The sequence below is a fragment of the Nothoprocta perdicaria genome, unplaced genomic scaffold, assembly GCF_003342845.1.
Source record: "Nothoprocta perdicaria isolate Ctin4 unplaced genomic scaffold, notPer1 scaffold_181, whole genome shotgun sequence".
Lineage (NCBI taxonomy): Eukaryota > Metazoa > Chordata > Aves > Tinamiformes > Tinamidae > Nothoprocta > Nothoprocta perdicaria.
Genome location: NW_020454994.1, coordinates 475708 through 493331, shown reverse-complemented (window position 1 = coordinate 493331; position 17624 = coordinate 475708). Strand labels below are relative to the sequence as shown.

The following is a 17624-nucleotide window of genomic DNA, read 5'->3' as shown; positions in this document are numbered from 1 at the left end:
TTTTTTTTTTTTTTCTTAAGAAACTTTCCCAATAAATCAGTTTTCCAGTACATTCCTTTGGGAATTCAGTGGCAGCAACACAAAATGCAAGATCAGCAAATTATTAAAATACTGATGTTGTAACTCAGAGCTGAGCAACTAATGAGCTGTAAAGTTCACTTCTAAAAGCAGGACACTCATACATTAAACAAGTGTGCAGTATTTTCTCTGTTCATTATAAATATTAATTTAGAGTTGCAAGGTGAGCTATGCAAAATAAAAATCAACTGTGATGGATTTTGATACCATTACTTTTAAGGAATAAATTTCCCTGGAATAATATATATATATATAGTATATATAGTATACTATATATATACTTATATACATATAGTAACAAAGGAAGTGACTTTGCCAAATTCGTATTAATATGTATTCTAGTGTCATGCAAAGTCCCAAATTAGGTCAATGACAGATCAGCAGAAGCAGATAGACGATTTTCCATTTGTCAAACAAACCAAACCTCCTCCCACTTTGCACAACTAATCCAAAATTACCATTAATTAAGGGCATTTTATGTAAAGGTGAAAATATGGGAAGCCATAGATCATTCGCATATGTAGCTCAGAATGAATTTCCTTACTTTCCTTACTTTCCTTACTACCCCCTTACTTCAGTGCATCAAATTATGTCCTTCATCCATCATGAGGTGCTCGTCCCCTCTGCTAGCGAAGGACACACTTGTTTGTGGAAATGCTGATGAGCAGAGACAAAGGACACATGAGCTGGACTTCTTCTGCCATAAACTCATCATCATCTGCAGTGCCATAAGCCTCAGAGCAAGGCTGGACCCAGCACCTGGTGCTGCACAAAATACGAGGGTTGACTCTTGTGCTGAGAGCAACACAGAGTCTAAAATGGGAACCTGAGTCACAGGATGGAAACCACCAAAAAAAGAGTAGATGATCCCATGATCGACTCCTTATCTCACTTCTAAACTTCAGTGTGCTTTGCAGATAGCAAAGACAGGTACATTTGAACCTGCTTCAGAGTTTATCTAAGCTTATTGTAAAGTGGGGGGGACAAGATAATGCCTAGAAGAAGAAAATGGTAAAGCTACATATTAATTGTTTCAGTAAATAAAGTGATTAAATGTTTCTTTCAAGTACATGACAAGCCAAAACCAATGATGCACTTTAATGAGTATCATAGTTCAGGAAATAGTATACTGGTAAGTATACTTGTAAGACTTGGTATTTGCCCCAGTGTGTATGTAGGTAGTTAAGGAAAGAACAAATATCTTAATAGATACAATATGGTTCCTATAAGAAAATCAGAAATTTAGAAATCATTATCCATGTAGTTAAACCAGTAATGCCACCTATGTGTCACTACGTCAGACTCCAGGAGTTTATAGAAAGAAAATTACACAGAAAGAAAATCCGCATAGAAAATTTTTGTTCAAAGTCCTTCCTTGCTCATTTGTTTCCTCAATATGTCTTTGAAGACCAAGAAAGCCTTTGCGCACGGATTCATTTTCTCTCTCTCTCAAACCTAATAATAACTTTTAATATATTGCTCATGAATATATGGCCTAGGTTTCTTGTGATAACTCTCAAAGCAGGATCAGTTCAAATACTGTTTTATTTCAAAGAGAGGGAGAAGGAAGCAAAATATTAATAATTAAAAGTCAGCTGTGGAAACCAAGACCTATAATTTTAAAAACTTGCTGATGACACAGAATTGGCGGGGCGGGTGATATATAGCAACACATGGAGTCACCTTGACAGCCTAGAGAAACAAGTTTAATAAAAGAAAAAGCCAAGTCCCACCCTGGGGAGAGAGACCTGGCAGGGCTGGGGCTGACCAGCCACAGAGCGGGGCCCAGAGAAGGGCCTTTGGGGGCCTGGGGGACAAGGTGACCCTAAGCCTTCATGGTCAATGTTACCCTAGGTTGCATTAGGAAGAGCATGGCCAGCAGGTCAAGGGTTCTTCCTCCTGATGTAGCACTGGGGAGGTCCCATCTGGAGTGCTGGGTCACAGGGCTCCACAGGGCCAAGTGAAGCGAGTCCATGGAGGATCATCAAGGGATTGGAGGATCCCCATATGAGGGGAAGACRGGAGAGCTGGGACTGCTCAGGCTGGAAAAGCATTAGAGGGGAGGTGGGGAGGGTGTTTTACCAGCACGTACAAATACCTGACAAGTGGGTGTAAAGAGGATGGGGCCGTAGCCTTCCGGAGTGGTGGCAAATGACAAAACAAAAGGCAATGGGCACAAACTGAAATACAGAAAACTCCACAAGAAACACATTTTTACCATTAGGGTGGTTGAACATTGCAATAGGCCACACAGATAGCATGCAGAGTCTCCATCCTTGGAAACAGTCAAAAACTGACTGGACATGATGATCCTGGGCAACGTGCCTTGGGTGAGCCAGGGGGGTCGGAGCAGATGCTCTCCAGAGGTGTCTGCCAGCCCCAACTATTCTGTTAAACTGTTGAAATGCTCATTCMACGAGCTAAGACTCCGCCAGGCACAGCTCTTTATATCCTCAATGTTCAGGCTCACGGGTGGTCAGAAAGATCAATTTTCCATTTTGCAGCAACCCGGAAGCCACTCTCATAAACCAGTATCTGTGCAACAACACATTGCTCTTAAATGAGCTGTTGTCAGGATGTCAGGGTCTGACTGCGGGTATTTTGCAGTGAACAACTCAGAAGCCTCCTGGAAGCGGCACCAATCATTAGTAAAAGGAATTAATGGTTAGAGGCTGCACCATTAGTCAGGGTCTCAGTGTAGCAATAGTGTGCAAGAACCCACCCTGAATCTAGCGGCCTTGGAGCTGCAGACTACTAAAGACTGCTATTTTCAAGATTCTATTTCCACTTTTGCCTCCAAAAGGAGTTGGACCAAAACTTACCTCCGGGTACTTCAATTTTAAAGTTTTATGCATTTCCCGAAAACGGCTGTATCGCCTGAACACTGTCCATGTCTCATCCAGAACTGTTATCTATATTAGACAGTATAAGAAGAAAAAAATAAAGAAAAAAGAAACAAAGAAAAAAAGTAAAAACTTACAGTGTACAACACTAAAAAGCATGCAGTAGGCAAGGCTGTCAGATTAAAATGGGTAATACTTAGTTCCCTTAAATTCCGTAAGCTTCTGTAGGTTTACTAAAATTCTCTTCCATTATAATGACAGACCTTTATTAAATAAAGGGCACGGATTGCAAAACAAAAAAACAGAATGCATTTATTCCACATACCGCAGAGGATTGCCAGCTCTGTAAAGAAATTAAAATATCCCCAATATATCACCATTCCCTTGGTGAGCTACAAAGCTCACAGCACCCCAGTCAGGGGCTGTTCCATGAGAATGAAATCAGTGCCTCCATATGTGAGAATATATGCATTTATATTTATATATGTGCACACATGAACACAGACATAATACATGGACGTTTCTCAGAAACACACAAGGAACAATTTACTGTGCAGAATGTGGTCCTAATTTGTACAGTAAAATGTATATATGCACACGTATATATGTTGGCTTTCAGTAGATGATGCTTTGGGGCTAGGTCATGAATATGTTGATGAACATCCCGTTCATATAGGAATTGCCATTAAAATGAGCAGAAATACCCCTGTGAATGAAGTGCTTTGCAACAGGAGCGGAGTGGGAGAGCAAAGCAAGTCTGTCATCAGTAACACCCCAAATTCTGACTGCAATTGCGAAGTTCGCTGGAGGAGGAGCAGAGAAAGAAATTTTTCCACTGCCTAAAATTAGGTGAAATGAAAGGAATTCCTCAGAGTGTCATAAAAGTGATGTGACGAGAGCCTTTGACTTTAGATCGAAGTCTTTCTGCAGCTCTGGGGATCTAAGGATATCAAGCAATGCTGTAGGGGCAGGGAGAGGTTTTTTTTCTTCTTTTAGGGGAATAGGAGAAAAGAGAGTGAACTTGCCTGCTCGTGAAAGCTTATTCTTTTATTATTCTAATAGTTATAATAGGTTACACTACACTGTCTAGCAATAATTTTATGCAATGATCAAAAATAAGCATTTTCATTAAATGCGTTTCACAAAGACACAGGACTAAAGTGAGTTCTAAAATACAATTTCTCTAAATTGTCTATAAAATTTAAGAAAGTCTCTAGACTTTCTCAGAGTTTTTTAGAGACTCAGCAAGTCTCTAAAATCCAAGAAAGCTAAAGGAGACAAAAAAATGTCACTGGAACAGTAAGAGAAAAAGAAACTGGAACAATAACAACAACAGCAACAAAAAAAAAAGGTATGAAACTGCAATATTTGACAACAGCTAATGCACATTTTCAACTCCATGTATATCCTTCCCTCACCCTTCTGCCTTCCTTGGTGAATATAGAACAATGAAATTGTTGCACGTCTTTTGGAAAGGAAAAATTATTTGGAATTACGTGACACAAGGAGCCAGGTTTGGTCGTTTTTGTTGCTGTTTTTTAAATAAGAGTAAACAAGACTGGCCTCCTTACCACATAATTTTGCTTTTCACAAATAAAACTATTTTTTTCATACAAATTGATTACTGCTTCTTCTTTGAAGTAGTAGTATTTTTTTTTCCAATTCACACTTCACTCCTACTRAGATAGCTGCATGATGGACTCTATTTCCTTACAAGAAAGTCAMGCTCTTGCCCTCTCTCAATAATTGTTAACAATGTCTCAGACTTTGCAGATAAGGCAAAAACAAGCAGAAAACAAGCGTTACAATCAGTAATTCAAGAATAATGGTATAGTATTGTCCTTAACGAGCCAATTAGCAATTTTGTTCTGACTAACTTTAATAAATCACTCTGCTATTTAAATATTTAAACAAACATTAGACTACAATGGAWAATCATACAATAATGATACGACTCATTACTTACGCTCTGGTTTTGTTTCAATTCTCTATTTTGGCATTTCTAACCAAATTTGTGAAATTTTGCTCTGAGGAAGTTCATTTGTACAAGAATTTTAAAAGTGACCTCTTCTTTTCCCCATACAGAAGGCTGCCTTTAGGGGAAGCAATATAGGACAAAGCATCCAGGATTCTTACTGCTCCATAGCCTGGGGAAGAGCATATATATATATATATATATATAAAATATAAAATATATATATATATATAAGCTTGCCAATAAAGTTGTTGCCTGTATATGTGACAGCTGTCTAGGTGACAAGGTAGTGCTGAATTTACCCAAACCAAATTGCCTGCAGCCAGTTCCAACACCCAATTATTCAGCAGCTTTCTCCTAAGATGTCTAATAAATGACTACTGAAAAGGCAGTTTTAGCTACCTTATCAGTAAAACTTGATCGAGATGCTCAGGGAGCAAAACAAGAAAAGCCACATATCTGTTATACTCCTATAAACTAATACAACCAGCTTGGTCTGAGATTCCTTCTCCCATTTAATAAAGAATGTATAAGAGCTTGTAGGATTACAGACTCTGTGGGCATGGGGCCAGAAAAAAAGCAGATCTTTTAAATGGCAGTAGGAAAAGTAAATTGGGGTGGCCTTTTATTCTCTACTTGTTACTTGCTATTATAGTAGTTAAAAATATTTTCTCAATGAAAAAATATACGGGTGTAAAGCTATATGGCTGTAAAGCAATATTTCAAAACAGCTAATCTAGGGGTTTACATGATCCAAGACCTGCCTCAGAATTGTGTTTTATTTGTTTTCCCCTTCGAAGTGCATTTCTAAACCTAAAAACTAGAAATCTGAAAGGAGACAGACTTGTCTTCTTCATTTTTTCCTCTGCCCAATGATTGTCAGAAAATGATCTACCCACTATTTTCTATTGATCCCACTGGAAGGCAATTCCTAGAAATCATCAATGCGCTCGCCCTTGCCCTCATGCAAATATAAGTGAAAAGACACAGAAAAAGAACAAAAATAAATATTTCACTTAATTCTGAAGCCCTCGGAAAGAAAATGTCCCTCATTATCTAGCCTGTTCTGAAGTATCTGTCAGACTGTGTACTTTCCAAAAAGGAATTCAGTGCCACTTCACCTCACACTAGCTAAGAGGGGAAAAAAAAGAACAGGCTACATGGCCACATTTAGGCAGATGCACTTCTTGGAATCTTTCTTTGCTTAATCTTCGAGGGTATTAACGTAGATAGAAAACAAAAATCTTCTCTCAGTTCTAATTTTGGTACATACAGTGCATGCAATATTTGCTTTAGGAACTATGTCTTGCTAAGATCTGCTTCTGCTTCCCTCCAAGTTGGCTGAAGCCAGGACAACTTTGCCCAGAAACACCAGTATTTTGAGGTGTGGAAGAGAACAGTGACATGATCCTTAGTCAACCAGTGCTTTGGAGTGAATCTTTGGGGGTTCTTCTATAGGGAATTGATCAACCAGTGCTTTGGAGTGCATCTTTGGAAGTTCTTCTATAGGGAACTCAAAGGTAACTGGAGACCCTCAAAAAATACCATATGAGAACTGAGAGCTAAACAGATAACGGGAAACCAACTATTGTCTCGAAGAGATGCCGACAATCTTTCAGATTTAAAATTCTTCCCACACGCTGTTTCGAAAATGGTCTTGTCTTTGAAACTTCTGTGCATCACAACAACATGAAAGGAAGGGGAGAACACAAAGGAAAGCTACTGGCATTATAATTCAGCTCTAATATAAACATGTAAGATCTGATTAAGTTGCTGCTGCTTCATCAYGTCTTTAAAAACCACATTGAAAACTGTCTTCCAAACAGAAGTTTATTTGAAAAAGTATCTATTAGTACTGAGTATTTGAGGACTTTACTCAAGTAATATTTAAGTAATACTTAAGTAATTTAAATACTAGCACAAGCATTTGGCCTGGACTGCTTTTGCTGCAAGAAGTGGTGCTAACTCTTAAATAAAATATGACTTTGTTTCTAATTTCAAGGCTCTCCAATAGGTTCTAACAGAACTTGCTCAAAAAATTCAAGTACGATGTGCGTCCTGTGGAGACCTTTGTGTTCTGAGACCATCTTGCTGGCCATCCGCAAAGGTTACATATACATAGATGGAGAAGATACCAAGCTTGCGTTAAGGGAAAACATTTGGACACTACGTTAGGATTGAAAGAACTACAAACAGGTCACAGAGCTGCCAAGTGTGGAACTCATTCTCTCTCTTTTGGACTATAAGAAAATCATTTTTTACTATGTCACATCATAAGAAAAAATYCTATTTACTATTTTTTAGATTTGTTCTTCTGTGAAACACTGTAGCATCTGCTGAAAATGTTTCTACATAGATATCTACAATACAAAGTTTTGGGGCTCTTCCAATTCAACTCGATCATCTCCGYCAGATTTCAGAGTGCTTTTACAGGGGAATAGATCTGTTCCTCTTTTCCCAAGAGGAAAAGGAAACTTTATGGAGAGAATTCATTTGGAGTCAGGCAAAAAAAATGAGATTAGGAATACCTCAGCCATTTCCCATGAGTGACACATATATATTAGATCATCTGAAAACTAACATGAGCTAACTAAATTAAGCTTGAAATAAGGAATTATTTCAACAATTGATACCATGGCCTGGTCCATCAGGAAGGTACAAAAGAAACAGACATATATCCTTTCCTCTGGCTCTCGTCTTACTAGTTTCTTAGCTTCCAATACAAACCTGGAGGTATTACACCTAGGAGTTGAGATGGGAGCCCTCCAGAGCAAAGTTCTCCTATTGTAAAGTTTGTGGAAGGTCTGTGGATTATAGCGTGAAGCTAAATCCTGACCCCAGCACAAGCAGCACAGTGTGACACAGAGACTCAGAAGCTATGAAAAAATTACAAAAAGTCAGTTGGGTTTTCCCAGTGAAGAATGGAGAGAGAAAAGAAATGCACTCATGTTTACTAAAATGACAGAGCATCTTTTTACTCTGCCTCTCTTTATGAACCATTTTGCAGTTCAGTAAATGCCCTGGTCCAGAAGCTTGGCCTGTCCTCGGGGATGTTTTAAGGGCACTTGCTAGAATTTCTTTCGGGTGGCTGATGGGCTGTTGCCATCAGCCACCCGGGCTAACACTGGCCCCAACGAATCCAAAGTTCAAAAGGCAAAATTGAAGTACTCTATCCAGAAATTAGGCAGTACGTTTCAAAAAGGAAAGCAATTAGTACAAAGAGAGATAAGGCCAACCATCCTCATAAAGATGCAATAAAGATGCAAAAAAGAGGAAGGCAAGAAGAGCTCGGAAAGGGTCCCACGTGCCGTGAGGAGAGGCCATCCCTCCCACTTGCACCAGCGAGTGAAGCATCTGGCAGCACATTCRGTGGAGACACCTGCCAGTTCTGTCTCTAATGTCATGTAGATCAGTCATGCTACAGGTCCACAGCACCGAGCACATTTCCAATTAGATCTCACGTCTTGCTTTGAAAAGACACTGGCTTAGTACCAAAGGCAGAGCAATGAATATACATTTTCCCAGCTTTCAAGCAGGGAGGGTTACCAGAGGGAGACACTAGGAAGCAGGAGAAGAAGCTAAGAGTTGGGAGAAGTGAGACTTGGGTAGTAGAGAATGGGAAGAATCGTAACAAAAAAGAGCAAGAAAATGAAGTTGTGGGTATGTGCAAAATGTTTGAATTATACTTTCATTAGTAGAGGTAAATATATCAAGTTCAATCATTTTCTACACTTCATAATTTCATCTCAATACAGTGCCTTCCTATAGCTAGTGTTCATTTCATCCTGATCTTTGCCAAACTTCCAATGGAATTATTTGGCACTAAGTCTGCTCAGCCCAAGCGTRACCACCAGCACTTGTGTACAACTGATCCACATTGCAAATGCTTTTTATTATTTAKATTATTACTATGATGCTACTGCTGTTTAAATGCAAACACCATGCACATAAAGAATCCATATATTAAGGAGAAGTAATTAAAAAGCACTTACCTTTATTTCAAACTCATAGTGTTCATCCTTTCCCTGCCCACACAGGACATAGCGTGGAATACTAATTTTAATGGGGTCCTTTAGGTCGTCTGGACTTGCTCCCAGGGAACGACAGACCATCCGCTTTCAAATGCAGACCAAATAGGGAGAATAAAGGAAAACCAAAAATCACTACATAAAGAAAAGAAAAAAAAAAACTTGACTAAAATTAAGAGGATGTCCCTGCCCAGAAGAGCCAGGAAAGAGAGCATGGAGAAAGTAGAAATTTCAGCTGAAATTCTAAAAATAGAGGAAAGCAATAGGCTGTGTATTAATTCTCATATTAATATCAACCAAGCCTTTAGAGCTATAAATATTTCTGTATGTGTTCATTTTTATGCAGCAAATCTGTTTATAATGTCATGCAAAGCTGTAGGGGATCGAGACAATTTAAATCTAAAGGCATTTTAGATTTATGTATGGTATACACAATGTAACTCCCCTTGAGCTCAAAAGCAGTGCAAGAAAACCTAGACCTCTCTGTAYGCTATTACAGATGGCTGGGCAAGGATACCAAAAAGCTGCATAGAAGGGGAGGCTGTGACTCTCACCAGTCAATTGTAAATGCCAAAGCCATTTTCCTTAACATTATTGAAAAAGAAAGCGCAGTAGCCAAAGAAAGTRAACAGGGTGTTAAAATGAAACTAATTCTTTTTTTGGGAGAAAGAAAAGTTCATTGCCTTGACAACAATATTTATATGCTGTTTTAAAACAACTATAAAGCTTGTAAAGTCACTCTTAAAACCACCTCTGTTGACATGTAATTTATTTTCAGGCATTTCCATGAAGCTATTAAAAAACAACTGCTAATGGCTGAAGAAAAAAATTATCAAACAAAACATACGTGAAAAACATGTCCTAATAGATGAAAAAATGTTTTGATAGCCATAAATATACATCATTTGCTTACGCTTAATTTGCAGTGGAATAGAAGATGTATAATGGGGTTAATTTTTTTCACAAAAGTGCAGAATATCCATCAAGTCAGACTTGAAAACAACTTCCAAACAGAAAGGAAAACCACAGTAYGTGGAACACAACATGCACAAACATTTAACTTTAGGATATCATCTCAAACAGAATTAGTTGCAGTAATCACTGTCATTTAGTAGCCTTCATCAAGGCAGTCTTCCCAGACATTGCTATTTGATTTTAATATATGGCAAGACTCAGAAGYGCTTTAATGATGTCAAAAAAGGATCCACTTCCTAACTAAAATCCTGAGGAGGAACAACCCTGTATCGTGTTCTCTGAGATACTGGCACACAGTTTCTCATTAAAAGAAAATATCCCAGTTCCTCAAAATAACATGACATATTTTGCTGTTTTCTTTGGAATTCCTTAAGGTAGTTCAGAGCTTTGTTATGCAAAATAATCATAACTCTCCACCCAAACTACCCTTCTTCTCTTTAGCCCCAACTTCCACATCCGCAGCATGTTAAACCCCTAATGACTTGCATTATCATGTTTTAACATACGGTAAGAACAAATGGGAAATGTTTTTACACTCGTAGACAGACAGAAGTCTAACTCGGCCTGACAGAGGACTGCAAGTCTACGGCAGCATGTGCACACAGTTTAGAATTTCAGATGAGATACCACCATTTTTTCTGCCAAGGGCCATCTTCCTCAAAGGAGGCAGATGGCACATTCAAGCAAGGGGATTTCAAGGTATGCAGCTCCTGCTAGAAGGGAGRAAATGAAAGATGAGAGGGAAGAGCTTGTATTTGTTGTTGTTTTCGTTTTTCACTGAGCTTCAGAAGAGCCTTGACAACCGAAATCTTGTATTTGCAGTAGCTCTTGGAACAGAAAAAGTTAAGAGTCAGAGATGTCATCGCTCAGCACCATCAACCACATAGTAAGCGAGCAGAAAAGGGAGAAGTTCTTGCTGGACACTCGACTCGTCCTGTGGGTTAAACTTACTCCATCCTACAGGCATTATCCCCAGTTACTAACCATCCATTTAACAATGTGAGAAAAACGCACGCGAATGACAAACCCTGATTTCCTTTTTTTTTGCGCTACCACAGTTTTAGTAGCGTGACCAATGCTCAAAGTGCAAATCTGCACCACTTAAGCACCTGCATTTGCACATCACATTTCCCTCAAGAACTCACATCAAATGACTTTACAGACTTTTTCTTCTGCGAGGGAGTTAGCTATTTGGAAAAATTAAAGAATGACTCAAATAACCTATGCATTGTTTCCTTGCAAAAAGAGAAACCAATACAGTGTTGGATGCTCGCTGCATTTTGGCTGCTCTCTTGATGCTTCCATGGTTCACCCCGGCCTGGACGTCCTGGCTCCAGGCAAAGGCAGCAAACCCAAGAGAAAAGAGACACGGCACATCCATCAGTCCCTGCAGGTGCAACCAGCCTGGCTTTGAATAAGGCACACGTAACTCCTTTTCTATTTGGGATAAACTTTAATGAAAGAGAATTTGAAGCTATGAAGCACAAAACAAAATCCTTGTCAATGGTATTTTCCCAAAATTTCAAGGTATGAAAACTACAAACATCCTGAGCATTAACAGCAGAGAATGAATGTACTGTAGGCTTCAACTCTTTGCAGTTCAAGTGTACAAAATATACTGTAGATCTCATGAAACACTGAAATCAAGGACATGACATAGATGAGAATCAGGAAAAATAAAGTGAGTCAAAAAGATCAAAGAAAGGGCAACGAGGGGAGGAATGTAGAAGGCTTAATTAAGATTGATAAGGAGGGAGCCAGAAACATCCAAAATAAAAATCTGAATACTCAGCTGTAATTATAGCTTTGATCCACCTCTCATACAAAATAGAAGCATTTAATTTCCTCATCTTCCCAAGGAAATGTTTGTACAATTATATCACAGAGCCACCAAGAGCAACGATCAAACAATAAGGACTGTTGGTAAGAGGTGTCTCCACATCCCAGGGTACTCCCTTAAAGCCTCAAAGGACTGGTTTGCCTATTGATTAAAGAGTATTTTACCAGCACTCATTACCTCTTATTTTGAATGTAGCTAAAATGTTTTTGGTTTTCAACACCTAGTCAGATGCATAATCAGCCAAATGGCTTCTTCACTTGAACTGAATGTTAATTTCCAGATTTCTGAAGGGAGATGCAAACTGTTCTGAAGAATTGATGGAATGACTGTCAGTTGAGAATTTACTTCTTTTTCACCGTGTTTAGAAAAACCAGTTCCTGAATCAGATCCAGCCATTCTTCTTCTGGAAAAGACAAGCTCAATTTTTGTCATATTCTCTTTGTCTGGCAAAACTACACATCGGAGATCATTCAAATTGTACAACTGAAGCTTGTCAAACTGTGATCGCTGTGATGAAGTATTCAAAAGGTTCGGTGCAGAATAAAAGACATTTTCCCTCAAGACACCTATGTGAGTAGTTGTAAGAATCAGAGATCTATATACAGCCTGCTTAAAACAGTCTTTTTTCACTGTGGTATACAGCAGCACACGCACATCACCTAATGAAGGTTTATTGCTTCCCATGTTTTCATGGAGTAAGTAGACCAGATCAGCTAACACAGATCTGAATTTACAGGATAATCGTACTCCATTTGGGAAAACCAAGTCGTTTACTTCTGACGCCCAGTCAAGTGAAATCTGCAACAAATCACCTCTCAAGAGCTGGTGAGTTAAATAAACAGCATCATCTGTTGCAGGGATCAAAACACTCAGTATGTCATGACAAATTCGTTGAGTGAAGTGTTTGTCGTAGGTAAATATTGTGAGTAAACGATCTTCAGCAGAACACAGAAGTCTAATATTCTGCCCAGCAAAACCAACTTGAATCTCTTCTATTGTGATGACTGGAACCTTATGACATATTTCCAAAGAATTCTGACCAACTTCTGGCTTGACTGACAGAACAACAACATACAAAACAGAACTGAACAAAAGCAAGCAAGCAGGTTCTGGATYGGGCCTTGTGCAATTGCCAACAGCAAGCCAATATACACCTTTCAACTCCTCTATGCCAATACAAATTTGAGGCAAGGCACAAGTCAAATATTGCAGCACCTTCTCCAGAGAGCAGACCTGGAGCTTCAAAAAGACATCAGGAAAATGCACCAAGTTTTGTCTTAACACAAGACTGTTTTCCAATTTTTCATTTTTACAATGGCATACAAATCCTTCAGTAGGTTTTCCTGCATGTGCATTTAAGATTTCCGTGCTTGCACTAGTTGGGATATCCTCCTGCACAGGGGACTCCAGCTGAAGGCCATTATCAGTTGRAGCTTTAGTGCCATCTGTAGGGTGGGATATGTCTTGAGTCACACCTGAATTGAAAAGTATGTCTACTTGCAAGTTTCTTACAAATGGGAGTTTTTTTATTAATGATACCACTTGGGCACATCTCCCGCTCTTGTCACATAAATTCCCCAGCTCCTTAATCTGAGTAGAAATCATGGTACTGTTGAGCAGGTGAGTACCAGTGTCTTTGTAAAAGCAGGAGAGCTTATTGAAAAGGTATCCTAAGCCATAGGTTGGTTCTGGGCCCACGCCAAAATAAGGAGTTACTGACTTAGAAGAGATCAAATCAGGGGCTTTTTCAGTTGGAAGCTGTGAATTACTGGGCTGGCCTTGGATGGTCCGGAGTCCTGTATTAAATGGCCTGTTTTCTTTACAGGCTRTTTCAGAATCTGTGTTAGACTGACAAAAGACAAGGCAAGACATGCTGTTAAAAGGAGCCTCTTCATTAGGAGGTGTTGAAGACCCTAAAGGGAACCGATGCTGCAAGGGGAAACAATCAGACTCAGGTCTTTGTCTGCCATGATCCTGAGAAATGCTGCTTTTAGCATCAAAATGATGGAAATTCCCAAGCCCACAGTGTGAGTATGGCACATTATTTAAGCCCTGCCAGGGTAAGGAAGTGGATAAAACATTCTGGTAAGAAACACTCTTCCTCTTTAAAGGACTGCTATTTTCAGTCAGAGCAAAGTTACTTTCAGTGTCATAAAGACAAGCAAAGCTCTCATGTTCTGAATTATTCCCTTCATTTTCAAACGCATCTTCTGATGTAAAGGGGGAGGAAGTTCTTCCATGACTAGAAAAGACACTCCACATCTCTGTGTATTCCTTCTGTGTTCTAGGGTCTCTTATTCCAGTGTTCTCTCCACATAACTCAGAAGCACCACTGTCATCTTTAGATAAAAGCGGAAAGCCATAATGCGGCTGCCACTGTTGACTCTTCTGTCAAGAGGTTCAAAAGAAAAAAGGGAAACACTTTTAAAGAGATCTTCCATTTTGAACATTTCTTAAATGTAAGCTTAATTTTGATTAGGTTTGAAAACTAGAATTTGAGAGATCAAATCCAACAAAACTGATTGAGGTCTGATTCAGGAATGGTTGATCTTCCCAGCTTTTCTTTTGTACAGTATCCATTTCACTTGGTTTATACTTGTTTTATAGAAAAAAAATGCAGGAAAATGAAAGGCTAACGCAGAAATTTATATGCCTGCTGCTATCTCCTTTCCCTCCACAAATTTGCAATATTAAGTTCCTACAGTAAGAAAAGAAAATGTAGCCCTATATTATTAAGATAACRTAAAATTCCAAACAGCATGAATGTTCACAAAAGAAGAGAAAAAAAGAAAAAGAAACAAGTAGAGTGGCCATCCTCCTACAATGAAGGCTCAGATCTGGAAAGATATTTAGAAGCTACTCTCCAATTCAAGATTTAATTAGCCATATGTTTCAAAATGTTAGGCAACCAGACAACCAAATACTGTGGGAGGGGTCTAAGACTCAGTTTGAAAGAAAAACTATACAATTGTCTATACATTAAACCTTCAGGACACACTCAGAAAATTCCCTTGGTGTTATTGCTAATGTTTTAARCACTCTTCCAGCAGAGAGCTCATTTTAAGTCACAAATATGAAATGGTATTTTGAATTTCAACAATCTAGTTTCTCCTCATTAGAAGCCTTTATCCTCTAAAAGTGGGAAACGGATACTGTTCCAAATAAAGAATTCTGACAAAACAAGGAAGAAGCCTTCACCATAACACACCTTTCAAATAAGGAAAAAGCTGTGCCCAATCTGCAAAAATCATTGCAAAAATTCAAGCCAGAAAAATATATTGCTGTCTCTATTTTCCATTAATCATCCTATGAATTTGAAATTCTAGTTATGCAGCTAAATGTTAAAAAAAAATTTAATTACCAGGCATGCCATAATTTAAGACAATCATTTCATTCTGACAAACTATGACCTACCTCATATTTCAGCTTGCGTTGAACAGTGCCATTATTAAGTCTCTCATTATCCTAAGAAAATAAAAGGTGCAGGTAATAATAATAATAATAATAATAAAGTGCCTTTCTTGTGCAAGTTCATTTATAGGAAGATATGGACTATTTTCTTATTCATACTGCTCAAAAACTGTCTTGAAATTGAATTAAACCAATCTTCTGATTAATCAGTCTACTGAGTTTTAAAAAGAAAGCATTTGTGTGCAGTGAGTGTTCTRGCAAACAGTTGCTATTCTTTTGGTTGGGATTTTGGTCAATGTACTATAAAAGCATAGAATGAACATTTTAACAACTTCTTATTGCCATTTATCTAATCTTCATTACAAAGACTATTAGACTGGTAATACAGTCATTAAAATCTCCAATTTATGGTTTTCTTTTTTGGTAAATTAAATAAATACACAAAAGCTCAACCTTACTGAACAATGAAATTAAATCACTGCTGTCATAGATGCCTTGAAATTCTCTATTTCCTTCTCAGCTCTGCTCACCTTTAAACTTTCTGTAGACCAGGACAGTCTAGCATGGTTATCCTCAGGTCTCTGATGAATATTCTGAAGTCGTCGCTGTACTTCTTGTTCAATGAAGGCATTTATCCTATGGGATACATTAAAAAAAAGCATATTCTTAAATAAAAAAGACAGGTTAAAGAGCTCATTTAAAGAGTCAGGAACCCTAAACATTGCACAATTCTTTACTGGCTAACTTAATGTTAGCCCTATTTTATTCCTCTRCTAAGAGCAGAGGCTCTTCAGCAATGGTTTATTAAACATGCCTAGGTTAAAAATTTATAAATATAATCAGACAATTTAATGGACCACAGGTTAGCCCACTGCTATGCACAGATATCATTACAGAAGCACCATTGAGGGCTAGAGAGATGAGGCAAGAGAAGGCTGGGATTTAGTTTGTTACTATTTTTATCAGTTTTGCAATATGGGCAAATTAGAACAACAAAATCCTTGTCTCCAAACAAAAGGATTGTCCCAAAAGTTGATCTCAATTGCTGTATGAAAAAGTGTAAAATGAATGGAGAAGAAAAAAATAATATATAAAAATATAAATATATATATAAAATATATATATAATTTATATACATATAAAATATATATATWTATACATAAAAATAATACATTTTATATGTATATATATAAAATTTGTGCACTTTTAGCATGCATAAAGCAATGCCATAGGAAGCAACTCTAAACATAAGAACATAAAAATTTAATTGCTTTCAAGTCCACAGTTATGCAGACCTCTATTCAAGAACAAACTGCATGGGAAGCACAGATTAGACTGCTGGCTACTTCAGTAAAGCAGAGCAAATTAATTTTATATCTAGGTTATTCTAAGTTCAGTTATGGCATTTAATTACAGTCCAACCGTGAGAGAATGATCATTCAAGTTATTGCTTTCTAAAGCTTTTTTTTTTTTTGGATTTGTGACAAAATATTCTCCATACCCAGGGTACCCACCTATCATCAACTAGTGGAACGGAGGACGGCTGGGGCTTCGTGGGGCTGGTAGGGGAACTGGGATGAGAAAATCTCTCTTCTAAGATGCCATGGTTTCCTTTCTGTCCACCATCACCTTCATATATTTTTTGCTTCAGCTGCTGAATTTCTTGGTCCAGGCTGTAAAGAGATCTTAAAATGTAAGTTAAGTCTGTTTTAAAATACCAAGGCCTCCCAACAGTGTGTGTGGCAAGTGCTGTACTTAGGCTAGGGTACTTCTTTGTAAGACCTTATGCATTAAAATTTACGAAGCTTTAAAAACACCTATTTGCTCTTTAAGCAAATTTAGAGAGCATAATAGAGACTGACAAACAGTCTACAACAGCAACTTTAAGCGAAATAAAAATCTTCCAATAACTTCTAGTGCAAGGGACCTGTAACAAAGTACTCATTTGTAAGACTTCTACTTAGTCTGTCTACTAAGATTACTTGAAGAAGCTTTAAGAACTCTATTGATCTCAGATATTTGACTTCTAATGACAAGGAAATGGATAAATTATAAAAGAAAACTCAAAAGATAATACTAATCCCCCCAAAAAGACAACTTTAAAAATGATGTAAAAATAAATTTATAAGAAAATCTGTAAGCTGGATACAAAGCATAAATTAGATTAATTTCCAGCTACTCCTTGCTTCTGTATTTTTTTTTCAATTTACTTGATAAGTAGAGTCTAGCATTTGTTTTTACACCTAAAAACTAATCTTCCAAAATGGAAACCTCTCGTTTTCTCCAACAAATACATTTTACTTTAGCCAGATTCATGCACATGATAAGAATATTTAAAATCTGATACATTTGGCAGAAAATGCTTGAGGCACCTAGCACAAAACAAGAAACACTTCTTGCAATATTTATCACTTACTTTGTTATTATGTAGTTTAATTTAAGTAACCCACAAAACAGACTTTTCACTTGCATTG

The 17624-nt window shown here is 37.8% G+C and overlaps 1 protein-coding gene across 1 annotated transcript in view; it reads right to left on the bottom strand.

Annotated features, from left to right (window-relative positions):
- Positions 1-17624, bottom strand: part of KIF16B (kinesin family member 16B) — a 113381-nt gene that overhangs the window by 28454 nt on the left and 67303 nt on the right. Inside the window, exons 20-24 of the mRNA XM_026036600.1 lie at positions 16665-16823; positions 15681-15786; positions 15154-15204; positions 8889-9011; positions 2901-2990 (exon numbers count right to left, since the gene is read on the bottom strand). Coding sequence (XP_025892385.1) covers positions 2901-2990; positions 8889-9011; positions 15154-15204; positions 15681-15786; positions 16665-16823 — 529 coding nt within the window. The remainder of the gene's footprint in view (positions 1-2900; positions 2991-8888; positions 9012-15153; positions 15205-15680; positions 15787-16664; positions 16824-17624) is intronic.